Here is a 24,923-nt window from a genome sequence, read left to right as displayed (position 1 = left end):
AACTGTCCTACTCAGCCAAGTTTTAGAGTGAACATATCAAGGGCACGAGAAGGAAATTACTTGAATAAATAAAAATTAGATGTAATGAAATGATACCAACGTATTTGTCATTCATTTATGCTACAGACATTGTCTTGAGTGTCCTTTTTGCTAGGCACTGGGAATGAAAAGGCAAACCAAGTACTCTCTCTTTAAGTGGCTCATAATCTAGTCTGGCAAGGCAGGCATGCACACAATGAATGGTAAGATACAGTGGGAGAGCTGTGTTGCAAAGTTTTATCAAGAAAATCATGTAAACAGTGTTTCTATGTTGTGTTCTCACAGTAATGTAGGATTCCATGCTCCCATTATAAATGAAATAAAACCTCCCTAGCAGGACATCTGCAATTTGACCCTGCCCTATCTGTATTTTTATTCTCATTTGTGGAAAGATAGGATAGAGTCCAAGACAGTTCTTTGTCAGCTTAAGTTTTCCCATCCACTCTTTTTTCTTTGTTTAGTTTTCAAAGTGACATTTGCCCTTTTTGTTCTGTGGAAGTTTAGGGAACATTAAAAAAAAAAAATTCAGCAAGTTTCACTACCCACCTGTACTATGTTGTTGTCTTTGGCAGTTAGAGCATGAGTGATTTACTTTTCTTTTTTCTCTCTACATTTTTCAAGTTTTCTAAAATGAGTATCTGTTGCTTTTGAAATGGAAAAAAAGATTTAATAAATCAAAAATGGAACCAGCAAAGCTATAGTTAAGTCCAAAAACTTTATGGTGTTTTATCACCATGATCTTTCCTTCTCCTACTCCATATATAAAGAGCAATTGTGTTGTAATAGTTGTAATAAAGGAGATTGTAGTTGTAATAAAGGAGATGGTTTGTTTTCTTTAATTTTACTATTACAGAAATGCCATGGAAACAATAAGCATTTTCACTTGTGTACTTTCTTCATACATAAAATAGAAAGTTAGTTTTGAAAATCTAATGCAGATGGTTTAAATTACTTTATGAAATCCTTGGTTTTTCAATGGAGTGAGAGCTGGTTTATATACTTTTCACCTTCATCGGATCTTAATGCTGTGCTTATCTCAAATAATTTGAAAATAGAAGCTGGTCATAGAAACAAAGATACCACTCCTCTTTTATAGTTAAAAAGTATTTTAGAATGTTATACTTTATTCAACTAATTTGATATAGATTATTTCTTATCTGAAAAAAATACATTTTACTTGTACTTTTAGGAGACTAAAAAACTAAAAAATATACCAGAGGTAAGTTTTATGGATCATAAATTTATTGAAAGTTTTCTACAGTGTTTTTATCTTGGAGCCTATAAGAAAAAAAATCCCATAGTAGTTAGGTGTGTAACAACTCTTAAATGGGGTTTAAGAGTAATGACCACCACATTAAATTTTGTAGTTCTAGCATGATTCCAATGCAAGTGAAATTTACCCAGTACCAACATAATTACAATTTTTTGAGCTACATTTAATTAATGCAAGTTTCCACCCACATATGAATTAATTTTACATATTCAGCATCCCAGTTTACCAGAGTAGTATTTTCCTCTTGTTAACTAGAATATTGTGTGTTTTATTTTTTTGTTTAATGTGTTTTCTCTTTTTCCTTTTTTATATATAACAAATATATACTTCCCACTCCCACCCTCCCCCAAAAGAGTCTATCTAACAAATATATTATTTTTGCCATTTCAGAACTGGTGACAAGAAAAATGTAGCCTGGAAGATACTCCCAAAGAAACCATGTAAAAATCTGATGAACACACTGAATAATTTGCACCAGCAATTGGCAAAATGTAAGTGTCTAACTTAATTAAAGGAAGTAATTTAATCTGAGAAAAGGACTCCAATTACTTTGCCTTCCTTGTAAAAGCATAGTGGTTATCTAAAGGAAAGTGTTTTTACAATCTTAAAGGCAAATGAGCATTAATGCAAAATTTGTTAGAAACTGAATGAGGGTTTATAAAATTTAGTTTTTATATCTGTCACATTTTCATAGAACCATTTTAGAATAATAAAATTTTAAAAAAAGGTTGGTTTGTTTTCTTTAATTTTACTATTACAGAAATGCCATGGAAAAAATAAGCATTTTCACTTGTGTACTTTCTTTATACATAGAATAGAAAGTTAGTTTTTAAAATCTACTACAGATGGTTTAAATTATATTAGGAAATGCTTGGTTTTTCAATGGGGTGAGAGCTAGTTTATATGCTTTTCACCTTCATTGGATTTTTTTTTTTTTTGACCTTCATTGGATCTTAATGCTGTGCTTATCTCAAATAATTTGAAAATAGAAGCTTGCTGAAAGTATTAGGAAATTAATCAAAATGAAAATTGATTAGGATATGGAATAGTTCAGTAAAAAGCTTACATAAGAATATCTTGGTAGTGATCCAGAATTTCTAATAAGAATTAAATCTTCATTTATCTAATACTTTTGGTATTTATAACAATGGTCCATTCAGGGTCCATAATTTCATACTTACTGTATGAAAAATGGTCAGTAATGGTGTAGCAATATTTGAGGTTCTCATTTATGTAATGGGTAAAATATAAACATAGGAGTTGGCCTACATCCTTGAAGGTTCAAAGTGCATATAGTATACTTGGAAATAAACATGGAAGACCATATTTACAACGTAAATATCACAGCAAGTAGATAATTCAGAAGTGACTCATAAATATTGTGATATGACAAAAATGACATCAAATAGAATAAAATTTTACCTTATGGAACAGATAAATTATGTATGGAATTTTGTTTAATCTACCTATTTTTAGAAAGCTACTTTCTAAAAATGCGTTCACTTCTTTTGAATAGCTGAGAAGTCTAGCAGTTTTTGTAACAATATTTAAATATTATTAAAATCAGTGAAATAGTCCATCTAACTCTACTGAAGGGCGGAATCTTAAAGCTTAAAACTACAGACTTTTAAACAATACTATATAGGTAAGGATCGTATTATACTTTATAGCTTCAGAGCACTTTCACATACATTCTTTTATGTTTGCAACTATAGGATAATAAGGTTGAGAGAGGTATAGTACCTTCTCAGAGATCATGCAGTTAACAGGATGACACCAATGACTAGGCCTTCTGTTCCAATGTCCACGTTCTTTCGAATACTTCTTTTTTTGAGAATAAGAATTCCCCAAAAAACTCAACTAAGGTGATGTATTGTTCCTCATATTTTAAAAAGTTTTTAAATTTTGAAGCAAACACAAACTTTTTCCCTTGGCCCTTTGAGAATAGATGCCCCGTCACCTCCAAATGGAATGTATTTACTACCAACAAGTACATTCTCCTTCATCACTACACTGTAACCATGAAAATCAGGAAACTGACGTTCAGCATTACTGTTATCTTTACTCTTAGATCAGATTTGAATTTTGCCAGTTATAATAATCTTCTTTGTAACAAAATAATCCATTTCCAAATCACTTGTTATATTTAGTTTCAAGTCTCTTTGGTCTCCTTTTCTCTTAAACAGTTTCTCAATTTCTCCTTCATTTTCTTGACACTTTTGAAGATGATATTTACTCTTGTCGATGATGTGGTCCATGATGTGGGTTTGTCTTAGTGTCTTCATGATATGTACAGATCCTGCATCTTTGACAGGAATGTTGCAGAAGTGACGTTGAGTTCCTTTCATAGCATCCTTACCCGATGGAGCAGTATGTCCATTTGTCCCATTATTATGATGTTGTTCACTTTGATAACTCAATTAAGGTGGTGTCTACCAGGCTTGTTCTCTACTGTAAAGTTACTCTTTTACTATCTAATGGTGTTAGCATTGAATTGTGCAGGGAAAGGCAGCAGAGTTGTTTTTCATATTGTAATCCCTGAGTGTTCCTCCTGTAGGCACTTATATTAAAAAAAGAAGGGTGGGGAGGAAGGACTATTGCATTTAACCCTGTGTCCAGTTGATATGGGTGTTATGATTTTCATTTATTAATCTATATGTAGTTATTTCAGAACATGACATTTTTTTCTGGTGGTAGTTGGATAAACTGGGATTATTTTATGTTTAATTTGGATGAAATGTATTCAGCAGAGCCTAAAAAATGATGTGGCAAGCTTTGCAGTTATTAATATATAAACAAATGGTTGAAATAGCTTGAGCCATTTTGAAAACACAACAGATTTTTTCTTTCAATTTTATTGATATGATTGACATACAGGACTCTATAAGTTTAAGGTGCACAGCATAATAACTTGACATACATATACAACAAATTTATTTTGATATCATTGTATTAGTTTTGACTGTTTGAAGAAAACGCTAACACTGTATTTCTTCACAGTGCAGCAGAGACCAAGGGATGATGGACTAACGGACTTGGCAATGAATGACTATGATTTTAATTCTGGAAAGAGGTTGCACATGATAGATTTAGAAATCCAAGAGGCGTTTTTGTGTTTCATGGCCTCTATTTTAAAAGGTTATAGGTCATACTTAAGACCAATAACACAAGCCCCGTCTGAGACAGCCACAGATGCAAGTTCTCTTTTTGCCCTACAAGGTGAGTGATTGCATAGTTTTCTAGCTGACATGTTATTGAGCTTCACCTTGTGATGATTTAATTGCTTTCTGGGTTAACAGTTCCTAATTATCAAAATATGTACCTATTTCGAGAGTAAGTGAATATCAACTCTGTTGGTAATCTGTTCCTATAGGACAAGTTATTTCTCAGGCACATTAGGTGTAATCCCATTGGCCAAATATGCAGAAGAAACTATTTGAAAATTACGAGCTTCCTACATGTACAACTGTACTTGTTGTGTCACAGGTGTGTTGGTATTAGTGCTTTTAGCTTTCGGGGCAGCCAGGCAATGCTGGGCATACAGAGGAGCCCCTAAGTGGTCACCTCAGGCTTGAGCCTCATTTGTTTTACTTCAGTATGTTCTGTAAATATTTTTTTCTGTCTGTGCCACAATGTAAAAAAAGGATGGGAAGCCCTGGAGTGCATTTTGTGTCATGATGTGTATTTGCTTTCTTTTGTAGTATTTAACATTTACAAGAGAAATTCATTTAATGAACATATATTGACTGCCTCCAAATGTTAGGAAAAAAGAGACCACAGAAAAAAAGAAAAGATAGACATGGTCACTTTTCCCATAGAGCTCATGGTCAAGAAGATAAGCGATTTGAAATAATATGAATGAACGCTTCAGTTCACAACTTTAGATCACAGAGGTATTCTGAGGTATTCACATCCTAGCGATGATTAAAGGGAGGAGTAAAAATTAGCCAGGCAAAAGCAAAGTACAAGAGTGTTTTAGGCCGAGAGAACAATTTATGCAAAATCCCTGAGGCTTTGAGTTCATGGGCCCAAAAGAAGATCTAAGTGTTGTGTAACTGAGCATAGTGAGCAAGGTAAAGTGTGAAATCAGGAAATAAACTTTCACTGTTTCAGTAAGTAAAACAGAAACATAAATGAATACTAGAGAGGTTGTCACTGCTGCTTTGAAAAAGCTACTAGGAGAGAGGGAGCATGCACCACGTACACATAACATGCAACACCTAAGGGGGAAAATAGCAATTTTTAAATGCTTTCACATTTCATAGTTTATGTGTAATCTTCAAGGTAGTGAGGGGACAGCAGGGACAATTCTGGATGAGAATTTAAAATCCTGGATTCAAGTTTCCTGTTGTTATCTTTGTTAGGTCCCTTCCCCTTCCCTCTCAGGAGTCTTAGTTTCTTTGTCTGCAAAATGGTGAAGTGGGGGGTATAGATGACATGGTTGATTAAGTTCCTTCTAGCTCAAAAATTCTATGTCTATAAATGGTATTCTGTATTCTGACATTATAAATTTATGTTGAACAGCTTTCTTAAGAAGCCGGGACCGGTCACATCAAAAATTCTATAACATGATGACCAAAACACAAATGTTTATTCGCTTCATTGAGGAATGTTCTTTTGTCAGTGATAAAGACGCAAGCCTGGCGTTTTTTGATGATTGTGTAGATAAAGTAAGTAACAGTATGGCTACAGTGCCTTCACTTATTTTGTGTGACTGTTATAAATATTAAGAATTGTAGTTTCATAACTTTTACTGGCTTTTAACAAAATCTAAATTAATTTTATTCCATCACTGACCATTTATTATGAACATTTTGGTGGCCTACTAGATATAATAGAACATAACAACCTCTTAGGAATACCTTGCAGGATTTTACTACATAAATCGTGAGTTTTATTTTTGCAGTCCGGTCTGTAACCCTGCCTGCCCACTTACAGACGATGGGAGTTTTGTTCAAGCCTGTGAACCTCTAACTTGAGCATTCTTAATTTCTACCTCTTTTTGTGTAAGGCGCATTGTCACATGCTGAGACATAGGCATAGAGCATAATGAATATTTCGCTTGAATAGTTCTACAATTTGGGAGTGAGTTTGTAGCATAAATTAAGTGAATTATATTTTAAATTCATGTGTGAAACCTTCGCTTTTCCTTCCGTCCTAATATTGTTAGGTAGGATAAATAGAGCAAGTTGGGTATCCATGCAGGAGAGAGGAGGTTGGAGAACAGTGGCTCGGAGAGAGCTATCAAAACCTGCATGGAGTGAGGAAGGAGGAACAGCCTAGCATGGGGTGTCAGAGCCCAAGCCAGGTGAGGAGAGCATCCATGAAAGTGGTGGCCTAACATAGAGAATCAAAGGACGAGCAGGATAAAGAGAGTGTCCATGCTGGGGGTAGACTAGACTGCTGCAGGGGGTCGGAACCTAAACAGGATGAGAAGAGCATCCATGCAGCAATGAGGACAGCATGGACTGTCAGGCTCTGAGCAAGGTGGGGAAAGTTTCCGCATTGGGTAGGAATAGCAAATGGGGTGTCAGAGTTTGATCCGGATGAGGGAGATGCCAGCTTGGTGGGGCAAGGGAGTTATCAAAGCTATATTAGGATGAAGAAGTCATATGCATGGGGGAAGGGTGGTGGTACAGATGGGAGAATGTTACATAGGGGGGATCAAATAAATAAATATATTAAAGATAACAAAGTCTTTTACTATCAAAGTAGGGATTGTCGTGCGGGGGACCCTGCTCACTGTGCCATTTGTTGTGCGAGGCGGCCTGCGGGGTCTCGGCTCCCACTCCCCACATAATGCAGAATATGGCTAGGCCAAAAAGGAACACCCCGGAGACATAGGTAGGGGAGTCATACCACTATAGTCTCACTGGAGGCACTACAGTCTCACTGGAGGCTGGATCCACAAGACCTGCAACCTGCTGGCCACTTCTCTGCCTGCCAACCAACCAACGCAGCCGTGGCAGTTGTGTCAGTGGCTAATTGGCTAACTGGTTACAGCTGATGGTAAATTAGCCACAGCTGACGGCCATCTACTGGTAACCCAAGTCAACACCTTTCCACTTGAGGCTGAGAGCCTGGAAACTGCTCTCTGGGACTCTGTCCCCACAGGATTTACAAATAGAGAAAGGGAGAAAACCAGAATCCTGTAGTATTGAACGGAACTGGAGGTTTGGTGTAATAGCGTTGGTTTTCAGTATGTATAGATAAGAGACACTACAGTCTCACTGGAGGCTGGATCCACAAGACCTGCATAGATGTATAGGTGAAAGTATGGATGTCTATGTTTATACACACATATAGTCCCTAGATCTGTGCACTGAGAGGACCTTGGAGCAGCCATACCCCAATAGCCATGAGTATATCTAATATACTCATTTTGACTTCTAAATACCTTACTAAAAGGATTCAGGACTCCTTGGAGAAATTATTGGTCCCAAGTCTAGGACAAGGAAAGTACAAAATAAGCCTTGAAGTAGTAGCTTCTGCTAGAAAATGAGAAATTGATCTAAGAATGATAGAGACATATTTTTATAAGAACAGTGCACACAGAAACACGAGCCCGTTTGAAGGGACTCCCACTGACTACATCAGGGACAACCTGAACATCAAAAGTTAGTCACAGATTACAATTTATTGAATAAAATAGGGAACTATGAGTTTACACAGGTACCAATCGAGAGACTGATGAGAAACAGGATTTTACACAGTTTCAAAGTACCTCCACACAAAATACATTTTAATTACGAAAGAGGAAAGAGTAACTTTATAGTGGAACCAAAAGCCTGGCAGACAGCACTTTAAATCCAGTGATCAAAGTGAACACCATCAATAATGGGCCACATCAATAGCATATGGCTCTAATAGGCTGCAGTGAGAATGCAGCGTCCATTCTCTGTATTCCTGCCAAAGATGTATGACCTGTATTACACCAAGGAAATATCAGACAAATTAGGGGACATTCTACAAAATACCTGCTCTGTAATCCATATTATGTCAGGGTTAGGAACATAAAGGAAAAATTGAGCTATTGTTCAAAAGGAAAGGAGATTTGACAACCAATTACAATACATAGTTCAAAACTGGATGCTTTTGCTATAAATTATTAAAATAATCAACAAAACTCAAATGTAGTTTGACGATTAGGCAGTAGTAGTATAATCTGTTAATTTCCAAATCCATGTACTGTAGTTATATAGCAAAATGTCCTTGTTTATAGGAAGTATACACTGTATTTGGAAGTGATGGGTCATTAGGCCAGCAACTTACTCTTGAAAGTTTAAAAAGAAAAAAATTATTTGTACTTGAAAAGTTACTGTACTTGAAACTTTTCTATAAATTTGTAAATATATATATAGTACTCATGATTTTATGTCCATGATAGTAGAAAAAAGAAAGCAAAGCTTTGTCATATATTTTCTCAACAGTTTATTCTCGTAAGTTTATATAAAGAAGTCCATCACTTTCAAATTTATGTGACTATGAAAGAAAATCAGTGACTTTTCTTGGGGGGGAGGCACAACAACCAAAATACAGTTCGTCCCTCAATATTCAGAAATTGGCTCAGTTCTGAGTTTGACATGAAAATGTCATTTACTAATTACTAAATAAGTACCAAATGATATCTTATAAAAATGAGAAATGATTCTCACTATGTAAGGTGTAGTGGGGAAAACCCTGCATTACGAATCAGGAGAACTTGAACCACAGCTCTTATACTTGTGATTTTAGTAGAATCATTTAGTCTTTCTAAGTTGTTTTCTTATCTATGTTTTTAAAAATATTGTGGGGAGAAATCATTATAACTGCATGTTTCCCACTATTCACAGTAGTGTTATATTAACTAAAAAGTAGAAAACATTATGACTAATTTTATATTTTGGTTGTTTTTATTCAAGTTTATAAGTTAGTGGTTCATTTGGTTTTATCATCTCATGACAGTGTTCAACTCTTGAATGACTTACACATGTGAATAGCAGGAACAAGTTCAGAGCCTTATGTAGACCCACCTACCCTTTCCTTCAATTTAGAAAACTCGAGGGATGGCTGATATAGAGAAATACTCTTTCTGGTGCGGATAGAGAATTAACTAGCTAAGGTGCTTGAAGTCCTTGGAATGCTTTGGAATAGGGAAAAGATGGATATATGCCATTATCTGCTTAGAACTCCTAGTTCATTTTCTCATGGGAACACTGATGTAAATGACGATTAGCTGTAGTTCAAATGGTGCAAGGCTACAGTGTGCTGGAAATATGTATTAAACTTCTTTTTGGTGGAATGATACTCTAACCACTTTTTAGGACATTAAAAAAAATTCACTGAGATATATACCAATAATAAATGTGCTTTTGAAGTGTACTGTTTGATAAGTTTTGGCAACTAATAGATTTCCAGGTGACCATGTCTCCAAAATATAGAACATTTCCACCACCCCAGAAGAAATATTGTTTTCGGGGGAAGTTTATTTTCTATATTTTGAATAACCTATTTACAAATGGACTTTTAGAACCATACCTTTTTGTAAGTTGACCCCTGCCTATATAGAGCTTTGAAATCCTATTTATTTTGAGAAGTAATGTCATAGCTCCTGGAAAATTTTGTCTTCCTTACAGTATTATATCAAGAACTTGGTTTTCAATATTTTAATCAAAATTTTAAGTTTGCTTTATTTGGTGCCTATAAAGTTAAATATTAATAGAAAAAAATAAATAAATGGAAAGGTATACAACAAATAGAAAAATGTGCTTTAAAAACTGATTTCTCTAAATCCTTTTTTATAGGAATAATTATGTTGGGTTTTGTATATAAAAATGGTGTTTCTGACTAGCATTTTGCACTTCAGATGTTGTTCCCATATGGTGTTTCCACTGGTCAGATATATGTACTTGCTGAGCTTCCCTTTTGAGCTCTGGTATACATTTGTTTAACAGTTGTCCCCTGTGCCAAGCTAACTGAATATTAAGGGGCCAAATTAGTGACCAGGACTTTGCTAATTGCATGCTTTAGCCACTAGATTTATTAATTCACATGAGAACACTGAATTAGTTGTAGGAATCCAATTAACAATGCAGAAGAGAGAAATCTTGTGTTGTTCTCTTTCAGATTTCACTCATTTTATGTATTTTGTTCACACTTTTTGTTTCAGCTAAGAACTCATATTGTAGTATCACATGGTTTAAAAACTACTCATTAATATTGTAAGACATACAAGACTTGTAATTTTGCTAAGTATCTAGGACATCATGTTCTAAGGATATTTTATTACTGATAATTACTACATTGTTTTGTCTAGGGTTTTCTGAAAGTAGGTCACCTGCTCTTTACTTGGTAAGAGTCAGTGCAGGACGTTGGAATACTTGCTTAAAGAATAAAAATTCTGAGAAGTCTCTAAAAAGAAACAATTCCATTAAGTGTATAACCATTGTTTCTAGGAAGACTATTTTCCTACAGTGCTATTATTTACCTATTTAAAGTCTAGATCCAACAAAAGATCACTTATTAAAATGGATTAATGTTATACTTAAAGAATTTAATGACTACCAAGAAAGTCAAAACCAAAAATTAACTGAAATATGGTTACTTGTATTTGCTTTGTTATAATTCAAGGGACTCTTTGATTAAAGAAAATAAAATGTCACAAGATCCAAAATATATCTTAACTTTCAAATATAGCTAGAGTAGATGTCAATTATATTCTTGCTATTATTAAGCAAGAACTCTCTGAAATAGTAAAAATTATACAGTGCTGTTACTACTTTTCATATTTTAATAACACAATTTAAGTACACTCAGCACAGCAAGTCAGTGCCTGCTTTCAATCTGCAAATGTTTTCTGAATATCAGAAATATTTTCAAAATAATCATTAACGGGGGGCTATTCCTTAGTTGACTACTTTGCACTTAATTTTTAAGTGAACAGATCCTCTTACTTCTGGCAGTTTAGTTATGAAAAATAAATAGTATTAGATATACATTAACTACCTAAGCCAGTCCATGACTAAGATTGAACAGAAATTAGACATAATTCCTCTTTTGATCTTAGCATATTCAAACAGAAAACATTTGACTGATTTTTAAAAGCTGGAGTGGTTAATGCTGAATAAGAATAAGAAAAACAACGTATGAGAATTATTTGAGTTTCATGTATGACTAATTTAAGAACCATGTGTTCTTGTTCTTCATATGGTTATATTTTAAATCCTTACAATCTGTTCCTGTAGGATGGAACTTAACTAAGGGCAGCTTTGTGTAACAAATAGTCTGGTAAGGTTTTTCTTGGTTTCCCAAGCATCCCTTTGTGTTTTCTGAGGACATTAATGTGAGACAATATGAAGAGAATACGAAAATTATTTGAATTTTGTATTGCTGTGGGTGTTGGATTTCTTTTTCTCCCAATCGAGACAGATGTCACTGTACATTCACAAGACAGAAATATCCAACTGATAAATGTAGGAATTATTGCATGGCTGTTTTTATGTTGAAATTAGATTTTATTGGTATGGAAGTTAAGGGAAGTATTTTATACCAACATTTTGAATCTATTGTGCAAAATTTTAATATTTTAATAGACTTTACAATACTGCGTGTTATAGCAGTTGTCCTTGTCCATACGTTTTTTTTCTATACGAACAAAGTGTCTGGAGAGTGGAAAGTAGGCACAGGTCTGAAAAGGGAGAAGCTATTAAATAAATAAATAAAAATTTAAAAACACCTCGTGCTTACAGGCAAGCAATTATCTTATAATGTTCCATCATGGAGACAGGAGTAGTTACCAGCTTCCTTTCCAATGACCTTGGGTATTTGTTTTAACCTTTTTATTCTGGCCCATCTCTTTTATTTCATTATCATTGCTGCCCTTATAATTAGATAAACCCCATTTCATCTGCATAGAAATGTTTGCATGTAGAGCTTCTCACTTGTTCTTGGGTTGCCCATGAATACCATATCCTACTAAGGATACCTGTGATTGATCACTGACCTGTTTTCACCATGAGTTGTCACTGACATGTTCTTAATGTTGTCTTTTTAAAAATATTTCTAGGTTTTGTTAAAAATGGCTTAGGTGTTCTCTGTTTTTTTTGAAAGATTAATTTTTAACACTTTTATTAAATGACTAAAGTAACAGGAAATGTGGAAAATAAAAGGGAGAAAGGCTTTCATAAGCCCTGTGCCCTAATACCCGTTTTACATTTACTTTCAATGTGTTTTACATAATTGTAATAGTTTCCTAATTTTCTTCATAACCACATCTTATAAGCATTTTTAATATTGCTGCCAAATCTCTTAAAAATACTTGTTCATTTTTATCACAGTGAAACATAGCATAATTTAGAAAGCCAAATAATTTTATAAGGCTAGGTCCCATTCCTTCCCACCCCTAGTTTCTACTCTTCGGATACAGCCACTTTCTCTTTCATCTATTTCTTGTCATTTACCTTAAGATTTCTAAATAATGTGTTTTTATTGCTGCTTATTATTTTATAAATTATCTGTTAATGTCATACCTACCACCACCACCACAATTCTCCCAGTGTAGTTATAGCACTACTTTTGGTTGAATGGTTGTTCAATGTTAATATTACTATTACTTTGTATAGAATTATTGCTAGACCCTATATATATATATATATGTTGTAATTAAATTTCCTTTCATGTATGGATTTTGTTTTCTCTGAAGTTAATTACTGTATTTTTGCTTTGTGTCTACTATTAATTCATCTCCAAACTCTTCTACAAGAGTGAAAAATCTAAAATCTCTCAATATTTCCAACATATCAGGTAATTTATCCATTTGATTTTTTAAAAAATTCTTGCTGGGCCATTCTGTCTTTATGTTTCAGTCTGAACTGATTGCTTTCTAGTCTGTCATCTTGGGATTTTCCTTCATCATCATCTTGGGAATTAATTGTCCTTTTTCTAGAGTTGGATCACCTTCTTTCTGGCTTCAATAACTTCTCTTTCTTGGTGTATTTCCTTGTTATGGTGGAGCACATCTTCCAGTACCTTAGTGAGAAAAAGTACATGGGAGATATATTTTTTGATGCCCTGTTCATTTGCATATTTCTTGATCCTCTTATAATACTTGATTGCTAATTTGGTTGGGTATAAAATTTTGAAGTCATTGTTACATTGTCTTCTAACTTCAAATGTTATTGTTAAGAATAACATCTAGTCTAATACCATCTTGATTTCTGATCTTTTGTGCCTCATCTCTTTTTCTGGAAGCGTTTAAGTCCCTGATGTTCTAAAATTTTGTAAGGATATGCCTGGTATAGGCCTTCTTTTCTTCAGTGAATTGAATGCCTTTAATCTGTGGACTCATTTCCTTCAAATTTGGGGGAATTTTCTTGAAATTTTTTCCTTTCTTTAATTTTTTTTCCTCCATTTTCTCTGTTCTCTTTTTCTGAAATATGTATTATTTGGGTGTTGACCCTCCTGATCTGATCCTCTTAATTTTCTTACTTTTTTCATCCCATTTTCTGTCTCACTTTTTAGGAGATTTCTTCAATTTTGCCTTCCAATCTTCATAGTATGCTTCTTATTTCTGTTATCATATTTGTAATTTTCATAAGCTCCTTTCATTCTCTGAATGCTCTTTTTTTTTTTAGCATCTTCTCGTTTCATGAACATAGGCTTAATCATTTCAGTTATTTTGAAGGTTTTCCCCCCTGCATTGTCTCTGCTTCTTCTGAGTACCTTTTAATATTTGTTTATATTTATTCTATTTCGAGTTATTGGTTTTTCTTGTGCGATCTTTGATTGGTATTCATTTTCAAGGGTGAAGCACAAAGAACTCATTGGCACTCTTTCTGGGAACGTGAGGTTTGGGGCTTCCTTAGGTATGAGATTAATGATCATAAAGGAACTCAACTATTGCATTAGAGTCCGTGTCTGATCATTGTCTGTAATTCTTTTCTTTTAGGCTGCTTAGTTTCCCCAGGAGGTATGTCCAGTCTTTAGCCTGGGGAGCATAAGCCTGACTGCCAGTATTCTCAGAGCTGAGTGGGGAAGGTAACTGAGGTTTTCCCTTTATTGCAACATGTAGGCTTTTACTCACTTCACCTGCTTTTATTAACTTCCTCATCTCACCCACCTCTGCTTGGTGTCCTCAAGTCTAAAATCCCTCTGGTTCACTCAGAAAGATCCAACCTTGTCTTCTGCCACGCTGGGAAGAGGTAGTGGCCTAACGTACTGGGTTGGGCCAGGAATCTGGGAGTCCTGAAATGCAGGCTTTTAATTAGCTCTCCTCCCACCTGCACGCCAATATTTAAAGACATCTAGCACTTTTCCTTACCTTTTTGGGACTCTACAGAGCAAAATGGCTTGCTTTTGTCTATTCTCCTCTGCACCCCCCCTTGGAGCCAGATATATGACTTTGAGCTTTCATAGGTCGCATCAGTCTACTTTGCAGCTTCTACAATATTTTGAAGTCTGTCTCTGCTGTTGTCCCCTCCCCAGTTCATTTTGTCTGTTGTTTTTTGTTTGTTTGTTTGTTTGTTTGTTTGTTTAATCCCCTTACTCTCATTTTGGTAAGATTTCATAAGGAGTTGAAGATAAATTATTGTGTTTAATTTGTCTTATTTAACCAGAAGTCTGCATAATCTTTATTGTTTTCATTTTTAATGTTTGTGGATTTTATCTATTTATCATACTTTATTCATTTACCTATTTTTTTGACATGTGGATGACTTCCAATTTATTGCTATTGGAACATCCTGCAAAAAAACATCTTTCATACTGATAGCTTTTTTTATGTTAGGTTATTTTTTTAGAATAAGAATAAGGTAGATGTGTTTAAACACATCTTTCTAAAGAAGACTGTACCAATTTTGAGTACCAGCAGGGTATGTTATTATTTAGCTTACAGTATTTATTGTGTTATTGCTAGTTTTACCATATAAAAGTCTTTTTGACAGGCTAAAACAGAAAGGTACCTTACTTTATTTGATTAATTTTTAAATATCCTTCAACAGAAGTGAAATAAGTGCTTATTCTAAAAGCAATATATTCTACCTTGTTTAAATTTTTATTCTGAGCATTTACTACTTTTTCAATTTTTAAGGAGCAAATGAAAGTAATATATATTCATTATATTTTAATTGGAAAATAAATAACAATGTAAAGAAGAAAATTAATTGCCAGTAATACCACTACCCAGTGATAGCATTTTGATAATTGTGTGTGTGTGAGAGCACACACCAATATATTTGTATAGCATACATACTCTTTAATAATCTTAAAATCATACTATACATATGATTTAATGCCTCATTTTTTTATTTGTCATTACTTTGTGAACATTCTCTCTTGTTGTTAATTATAATTCTGAAGCATGCCTTAATAGTTAACTATTTTACTGTATGGATATAACATTAAAAACATTCTTTAACCCTGGAGATTATGTCATGTAATGCTGTGAAGTTAAAACCCACAGTTTGTATAAGACTCCAAGTGTATCAGCTCTTTTTAAGAGTAAGAAAAAATGGAAAGTTATCCCTGTCCTTTTTTGCTATACTTTGCCCTAGGTCCTTGTCTTAAAGATATAACTGGTTAATAATTATTGCTCTTCCATTTATTCCTAACTGGTATATGATATTATTCTATCTAACCTAATAAAGTTCTGTGGGTTATATATTTTGTTATATGTATGACATGTGGGTATTTTAGATTAATATTAATGTCGTGCTCTTTAATTTATGAGCTCCTTTTGGGCATTTTAGACTCTGTGAAGTTTTATTTTTTTATGAATATTACCTTGCAGTAGAATATCTGGGGAAAATAATACTACTGAAGTGCTTTCAGTATTGATGTGACTAGAATTTAACTCAAATGTGCTTCTATATTGGGAATGTGTACATCTTTAAAACACTATTTCTTGAATACATTCTCATCATTCAAAATGCAAAATAATATGAAAAGATATACATTGGGAAATCTGGGTCCTATCTGATCCTATCCGTTCCATTCATCTCCCCTTTCCCATATGGGTAATTACTTTTCTTAGTATTCTTTAGTAATTCTTTATGTGAATACATGCAGAAAAATGAATATATGGTCTTATTTTCCCCTCTGTCTTATTCAATAGAGAGTATACTATGTACGGTATACTATGTACAATGTTGTGCGCCTTGTTACTTTCACTTAATTATTTTGGAGATCTTTCTATAGTGGTTGTTCATTCTTTTTTTTTTTTACTAGCTCTTTAGTGTACACTTGTGTAAATGGTTTCTTTAACAATTCCCTTATAGATGAATACTTGGCTAACCAATGTTTTGCTTTTAATGTATGTTTTTTAAACTCCTATAGGTGGATATGGACAAGAGTGGTGAAATGCGACTTATAGAACTGGATGAATCTTTCAAAAGTGAACATACTGTTTTTGTAACACCACCTGAGATCCCCCATCTACCCAATGGTGAAGAACCCCCTTTACAGTACAGGTATTCAAGAGGCAGAATGTTTGAGATTGAAAGAGAGAAGCAATCCATCATCTGTGACGTAGCTTTCTAAGGACTGTGGTATTTTCAAAAATCCAAACTTTACAGATCCCTAATTTTTAGGTGGTAAGCAAGCTTATCCCACATCCATTATTAAATTTTGAGGTATAAAAAGAAAAAATAATAATTTTGCATAATATAGATTTGGGAATGGGAAGCTCTCTATATCTGCATACCTATATGTTCTCATGTTGATTAAATTTAGTTAGGACCCCCCCACACACCCCACAAAAATGCAGCACTTTTGTTATAAAATTTTGATTTTTTGTTTCTCACTAAAGCTGGTTTCCCCATCTTCATCCCCTCCCCCATACACATTGGTTAATGTAATCTTGGTTTACAGAAGATTAAATCTAATTTAGAATCAACATTTGTGGCCTTGATTTGGATGATATAATTTTTTAGGCTATTAATTTGTCCATGAATTTTTATTTTAAGTCATGGTAATAATTGTTAATTTAGGAAATTTGGTGAGACAGGGCAAACAAAGTACTTGGTATTTAGACTTGAATGCTACATGTTCCTGCCTTCAAGTCTAGTGGGAAAGAGAGAAAGTTCTGAGCACAGTGAAATAAAGGTCATGATAGAGGTAGACCTATATATCTATCTAGGTGTATGTATATATTACTTATATATGATATATATATATCAAAATATATATGTCATATACATTTGTTATATACTAGAGGTAGTTTCAAATGCACATTTATTTTTACTTAAAATGGAATTTCCTTTTAGATTTTAAATTATTTTTTATTCTCCAACAATACTTCCTTACTTTACTTAAAGATTCTAAAACCATTGTACACCTGTCATTCATTAAGTTAGTTATTTTCATTGAAAAAGGATTTTTCAAGACATCCTCATTTATAATCTAGATTAAGTTTTTCCTTTTACAGATGAGAAAGTGATGTAACAGATGTTAGTAAATGTTGACTGATTCATAGGCCACTTGATTCTTATTCTTTTCATCTAATGATGATGTTATTGATACCACTTTTAAGAAGTCTGTTTTGTGTCTAAGACATTTAAAATATTTCTTCTAATTTCTCTCTTTCTTTCTAAACAAGATTTCATTTCTTTGATCTCTTTTGTACATTATACTTCTAAGACTTCTTTTGGTGTGTTTACTGACATACTTTTGTTTCTATTTTTGTGGTTTGATTTTAACTTTAATTAAAATTTTACTTTTAGATTTAGTCTTTTAACAAGAAAATTACTTAACTTTAAAAGTTCCCCTTTTTTTTTTTTTAAGAATCTAAGTCATTTTTATTCCTTGAAACTACCCAATATAATTTTGGTGTAATCATACTCATCAATGGAAAAAAACAACTTAAAATAAATGTCTTTAATGAGCACAGTGGATTCTCTTAATAAGGGATGATTTATATACTTTATTTACATTGTCTCTATAAAAAGATAAGGCAGTAAATTTCTATAACATACACAGATGGTCTTATTATCACACCATGTACATACGATGGGTTTTTTAAATGACATGGTTTCCTGAACTTCTTTGCTATTTTATTCCTACTTAACATTCAGTTACTACCAATATTTTCTTATAATGCGGAAGTTGCCTATAGTAACATATAATAGATATAGTTTACCATCTTTTATTATAATTTTCTTCTTAGTTAATTAAAACTATTTATGTGCCTTTAAGAATATCATAAAGTAGGTTAAGTTTGTTGCTCTTCTTTTCAGCATATTTTATTCCTAGCTGCTGCTACCTTTTAAATGCCCAAACATCTTCCTCTAACCCCAAATTAAGCCCACCTCCTCACAGAGCTACCCATTTTAAACTTTTCTTCCTCTTCTCCAACCTCTTCTATTTTCGTTCTCATAAATGAGGCCCGAACCTGCTACCCAACCTGATAAACCAATTCATATAATGTGAAAGCTTGTCCTGGTGTCTAATATGTAATGTGCATCTTTTTAAGAGCAGCGTTCTACAGTAATATGTTAATCCAAAGCAGTGATACTAATGACTGTCCTTTTTGAAAGAATATTGATTTGGTGGGCCCTTTACCAACTATCATAATATGTGATATGTTTGCTATATATGTACATAAATACTAACAAAGTTTGCTTGAGTTATTTTGTAGTTTGATCTCAGTTCAACAAAATTTAAATGTTTTTCACTTTTTTCCTCCAAAATATGTATTCGAGTTTATACTTGGCTATTGCATTTCTAAATTTTATAGTAAAAAAAGTAACGTTAGTGTGAATATTTATTGAGTATATGTAATAGTCTGCTGGAAAAACAGTTAAAATAAATGCTAAGTTAAGTTATTGGTCATAAATTTTTTTAACTTGTAACCAATATGATCATCTGTGTATGCTTGAGATTTTTTTTTTTTTCAAAAACAGCTATAATGGATTTCCAGTTCTTAGGAACAATTTATTTGAGAGACCTGAAGGATTTCTGCAAACACGAAAGAGCAAATTGCCTTCAAAATCAAGTAGTCCTTGTAGCCCTTCTCCCATGTTCAGAAGAACAAAACAGGTGCTTTGATAATTTTGCATTCTTCATGTAATCAAATATTCGAACAAAAATAAATATGATACTCATCCTCCCTTAATATACTTTACTATTTCATATGTAACGATTAGTAGGTTATTATGCTCCCTGAAGCATTCTGAAGATAAATTAGAGTAAACTGACTTCAAAAAATTAACTAGTTCACTTGTTCTAGAACTTTACTATATATAATATATAATACAAGTTCAAGTAGAGGCTTGACTATATGTTAATTATAGACAGATTTTGTTAGGGAAACATTATAAAAGCATATGACTTACACATGTTCAGCATTTAGTTAAATAAGAATGCTTACGTGTGTAAATGTATTAATAACACCGTTGCATTTTTTTCTAGGAAATTAAATCAGCCCATAAAATTGCCAAGAGGTATTCTTCCATTCCTCAGATGTGGTCTAGGTGTCTTCTGCGTCACTGTTACGGACTGTGGTTTATTTGTCTCCCAGCTTATGTGAAAGTATGTCATTCAAAAGTCAGGGCTCTGAAAACAGCGTATGATGTGCTTAAAAAAATGCAGTCAAAGAAGATGGATCCGCCTGATGAGGTAACAATTATTCTTTAAAATGCATTATTTTATTCTAGATTTATGTACATAGATTTTTTTTTTCTGTACACTTGTGAATTTAACTGTGTTTCAGGTATGCTACCGCATCCTCATGCAGCTCTGTGGACAGTACGATCAGCCAGTGCTTGCAGTTCGAGTGCTTTTTGAAATGCAGAAAGCTGGTATTGACCCCAACGCCATTACTTATGGTTATTATAATAAGGTAACTACTTTGATTTCATGGAGAAAGAGTATGACTTTTTAATTCTACAACCTTAATTTAATGGCAAAAACCATTGATGCGGGGGTTATTTGGCATTTATTTGAGAGTATCTAAAGTATATTTTGTGAATCAAGTAAAAATTTTTGTGCTTTTTTGTGTTATACAGTCTACTTGGATGTTCATTAGTTTGACTCTAAAGCCAATGTGTTCATTTATAAAAATTATTATTATAATGATTATTTTATTTTGTTAAACAAATAGGCTGTTTTGGAAAGTACCTGGCCTTCAAGAAGACATAATGGCTATTTGCTTTGGACAAAATTAAGAAACGTTGTTTTAGGAGTAGCACAGTTCAAAAGAGCTTTAAAGAAACATGCACACTTATCACAAACAACTCTCTCAGGTAATTAAAGGTTCTGAAGAGGTGTATGTGTTTTACTTTTTTTTTAAAGTTAATGGGTGAGTTACATTTTACAATTTTTTAAATTTTTTAATACTTTCAAAATATTGGATGTTGTCTACTTTTTATTGCCATTAAACAAACTCTCATATTGGAGTATTCTCCGCATTTAAAAAACACATAACATTTCACTTTTTTTCTCGTAAGTTAAACTGTCAAACTTTGGTGGTCTTGTTTTAGTATTCATTAATAATTCACAATAGGGTTCTTTGTTACAGTTGTGGTTTGCTAATTATGTGGTATTTTTCATGTGTGGTATTAGTAGATATTAGCTTGAGCAACAAACTAATGTGTCTTCTTGGTATCTCCGTGAGTAGTAAAATGCTGTCAAATTGTGTTCTTAAGCAGATGGCAGTGACCTGGATGCTGTTAGTCATGGCAGCATGGATAGTGGTCATGGGACACACACTGTGGAGCAGGCACCTTTTAATACGGGTTTAAGCAAAGTATATGCTACTGATGATAGAGCTAGTACAGGTTTGTGTGTGCTTACCTCTACATTTCTTACAGTACTTTTTGAAAATTAAATTTGCTAGCTTACCTTTTTTAGATTGTAATTTTCAGTCATGTATTAAGTTGTCACTTTTGAATTTTACACATTAGGTACTTGATTCGATACTGTACTTAATAACTGTAATTTTGTTCATTGTTTATCAGAATACAAATAAGTTTGAGAGTTTCTTCAAGTATTTAGTCCATTATCATCCAGTTAACTAACTCTGGAGAGCACTTTGTAGTTGTGAAAATGTTATTAGAGTTTAAAAAAAGAAACTTACTGCCCTGAGCTAATAGTACCATATCAATATCAATTTTCTGTTTCATCTATGATATTATTGGGGGAAGCTGAGTAAAGAGTACACAGGAACTCTCTGTACTATATTATTTTTGTAACTTGTGAGTCTTAAACTATATTAAAATAAAAAGTTATAAAAATATTTAAATATATATAAAATTTGTAGCATTCTAGCACTGAAAATGGTATTAATTTCACTAAAATATAAGATTTGTACATAAGTTTTCTCTGACTAATATTAAAACTGACAGATTTTTAAAATAAATCACTTGAAATTCTATCATTTTTGTTATTACATTTAAAAAAGTTACACATGATAAGAGCCACGTCTTCACAGACAGAAATTTTAAATTTAAAAATTCAAGCATTAATAATAAAATAGAAAAGCTTCTGTCTCTAAAAAAAAAAAAAAAAAAAAAAAAGAAAAGCTTCTGTCTCTATAAACAGTAACATTATTTTAGTCTGTCTCCTTTTATGCCTACTTTTTATTTTATTTTATTTTAATTTATTAGTTTCAGGTGTACAAGACAAGGTAATACTTAGACGTTTATCATTTATATCCCTCACACTGTGAACCCCCCTCCCCCCATCCACTATCTATGCCTACTTTTAAGAGTAATAAATAAGCTAATTGTGTTGAAATGTAATTTTCATAGTTCTGACTTGGCTGTTTTTATTTCTTGATAATGCAATATGAATTTAATCAGAGCTATAGTAGCTATTCTCAGACATTATCTCTTAAATATGAAGAAATCTATCTTTTGTTTTTTAGCTATGGCCTTTACAAAAACGAGATCGGGCACATTCAGGGTGGTATGGCCATAGACGCTATGGCCTTTAAAAAGACTATCTTAAAGCAGTGCAGAACCTAATAAAATTTCATCAAGATTATCTTCACATTTTTGACATGTTTCTTTGGGAATAGAGCTGAAAATTTGATTAGAAAAAGTACCCACTCAAAAGTATAACAAAGATATTAAATACCTAGTGATAATACAATTTCTTCAGACAGTTCTTTACAAGTTTATAAAACCATTCCATATGTAGTCTCTCATCTGATCATAACAACCTTTTGTATTATAAATCTTGGAACTTGAGGATCCAAACAAAAAGGTTATATGGTTCACTTACAGTTATGTCTGCTCAGATAGAGAACTAGGAGTCAAAATCTTGGTTTTGATGCTAATCTAGTGAAAATGATTTGCTGAAAATTAGAGAGCCTCTTTAACACAATATATAAGGTATTAGAAGTTTTCTTGTATCAGTGCAACTTTTGCTTTTCTTAAAAGCATTAACACTAGATTATTTTTCATTCCCTTGTATTTGTACTCGTGCAATTCAGTAATTATTCAAATGAATTTTCAGAAAAAGTAATTACCTACCTATAAATTTAAATAAACCTGGTTGGTTTTTTTTCGGGGGGGGAGGGTTATGGGATTTTTTTTTTTTTTGGTAATATCATTTAGACATTCTGCGTCAGTGATCTTTGTATAAATGTTCTGTTATGAATTTCCTGCAGATTTTTCTTCTTCAGTGCTTAGCTCGAACTCACACTTTTCACCTAGAAAGGTCATGGATTTATATAGTGTCTGGTTTGTCTGTGTCTTTTGGAACCCAGGTAGTAGTATGAATGTATGTAGTTACTTTTGACTGCAATGTGGATCCAAAAATAAATTATTTTGAGATTATCTCTTTCTTACATTAGTAAAGATAGGGAGATCTAACAAAATAATGCTTTCAATTGAAAGTTAACCAGAAAAATTGCTAAAAATAAATCCAAATATTAATGTGTTGCTCCTAATTCCAGTTCTCACTAAAGAAGTTTATGATAAACAGCATAGAGTATTTTTCTTTGTGTTTTTTTTTTCTAGGTGGCCAGTCTGATCTTGGATATAATTCATTATCTAAGGATGAAGTTAGAAGAGGGAATATATCTACTGAGGACATTCAAGAAGAAAAAGATAAGAAAGGGAGTGATTCTAGTTCCTGTAGGTATTAAGTTGATATTGTATAAAATTATGAACTTATATTAATAGAAAACACAAGTGACTTTAAGTATAAAAGTGTTAATTTTATTTTCCACTTTCCCATTATAACTCCTCTTTCCTCCCATTACAAGCCCCCTCCACCACCTAATATTCCAACATACAAATCTTCATGTATGAAGTATGTAATCCCAGTGGCACAACCACTCTCCAATCATATACAGCCCTTCTTATAGTAGAAATGTATATCTCTTCAAACAGTGGCTCTTTCTGAGGCTGAGTTAATGATCTGTGACTTACATTTCCCTCCTTGCCTCCTCCCATCAAAAACAGTGTTTCACAACCAAAGAAGAAATATAAAATTTATGCACGGGTCTCATGTATCACCAGTACTTAGTAATTTGATACACACCTTGAGGCCTCAAATCACTTATTGATAAGTGGAATCACTTATTTCTGATTGATAAATAGAAAAGAGGTGTTCAACATTTTATTACATCACCTATTTTGAGATAGAAATATTTTGAAATAAAAGCTACTTCTCTTTACGCATCTTATGATGTGTATAGATTTCATCTTATTAATTTCATTTTAATCTTTACAGTGTCAGAGAGTGAGAGTGCAAAAGGAAGTGCTGATTGTCTTCCTAAGCTCCATTACCAAAGTTCTGCCAGTATAGTTCGCCTCAGTGGTACAAATAATGACAGTGCTGATAAAATAGCAGGAGAAAACACAGGTGAGTTGAATAGTACGCATACACCTCTGTTATGTCTAGAATAACTTGTGTCTGTATTTCTAGCGAATTTTTTTTAAGTCTTAATTTTCCAGGGTTATTTTTTTATATATTTGGTATGGTTTAGTAGCTTGACTTCTATGTTTAATAATATACTTTGTTCAGCTTTTATTATAACGAAGTATAGGGACAAACGAGCTACATACTATCTTTTGATACTATCTTTTGGACTGTTGGGACCTTTTGGAAGGAGGAACTGGGAGCAATTGAGATGATCAGTCAGAGAACCACATACCTAGCCAATTTTTAAATGAAGCATATGGTTCCTTAGTCTTCATATTGGTTTCTTATTCCCCCTTAGAGGCAAAAGGATAATACTTCAGTTAGTTTAGTAGCAGTGCCTAATACTTTTTCTTTTCAAAGTTCTTTTTATATATTATTTTATTTTTATTAATAGAGCAATGCTTGTATTCATGAGAGGTGATATTAGCACTGTTTTAAAGATGAGAAAACTAAGGTGTAATCTGACTGTTGGCAGGTCACATAAGTTATCAACTAGTTAATGGAAAAGTCAGTTTAGGATCTGGGATAATACTTCGTCCCACATTTTTCATCAGACCATTTGTGGAGGGTTAAACAGACCTAAGATTCAGAATTTCTAGTGTTAGTAGTCTGATCACATAATTACATTATTTCATTTTTGTATTAGCTCAATTCTGTATCATATTACAATCTAAACAAATATTGAAAAACTTGTGCTTTCAAGGCTAAAATATCTCTGTTTGTAAATGGCCTTGCTGCAATGATGTTTGTTTTTCTGCAGCATAGT

At 33.0% G+C, this 24,923-nt stretch overlaps 1 protein-coding gene across 9 annotated transcripts in view; it reads left to right on the top strand.

Annotated features, from left to right (window-relative positions):
- The window catches only part of DENND4A (DENN domain containing 4A), a 99,816-nt gene that overhangs the window by 53,567 nt on the left and 21,326 nt on the right, over positions 1-24,923 (top strand). For 4 of the 9 annotated variants that reach the window (XM_081047312.1, XM_081047309.1, XM_081047310.1 and 1 more), the window contains 11 exons: positions 1,703-1,803; positions 4,313-4,531; positions 5,837-5,982; positions 16,622-16,755; positions 19,186-19,321; positions 19,694-19,900; positions 19,995-20,123; positions 20,385-20,526; positions 20,929-21,060; positions 23,248-23,364; positions 23,966-24,097. In XM_081047312.1, the coding sequence (XP_080903438.1) occupies positions 1,703-1,803; positions 4,313-4,531; positions 5,837-5,982; positions 16,622-16,755; positions 19,186-19,321; positions 19,694-19,900; positions 19,995-20,123; positions 20,385-20,526; positions 20,929-21,060; positions 23,248-23,364; positions 23,966-24,097 (1,595 nt within the window). The remainder of the gene's footprint in view (positions 1-1,702; positions 1,804-4,312; positions 4,532-5,836; positions 5,983-16,621; positions 16,756-19,185; positions 19,322-19,693; positions 19,901-19,994; positions 20,124-20,384; positions 20,527-20,928; positions 21,061-23,247; positions 23,365-23,965; positions 24,098-24,923) is intronic. The other 5 variants (XM_081047315.1, XM_081047314.1, XM_081047316.1 and 2 more) reach the window with 2 other exon arrangements.

The sequence above is a fragment of the Rhinolophus hipposideros genome (assembly GCF_964194185.1).
Source record: "Rhinolophus hipposideros genome assembly, chromosome: 5".
NCBI lineage: Eukaryota > Metazoa > Chordata > Mammalia > Chiroptera > Rhinolophidae > Rhinolophus > Rhinolophus hipposideros.
The sequence above is the reverse complement of the archived record's forward strand: the minus strand, read 5'-3'. Positions and strand labels throughout refer to the sequence as shown.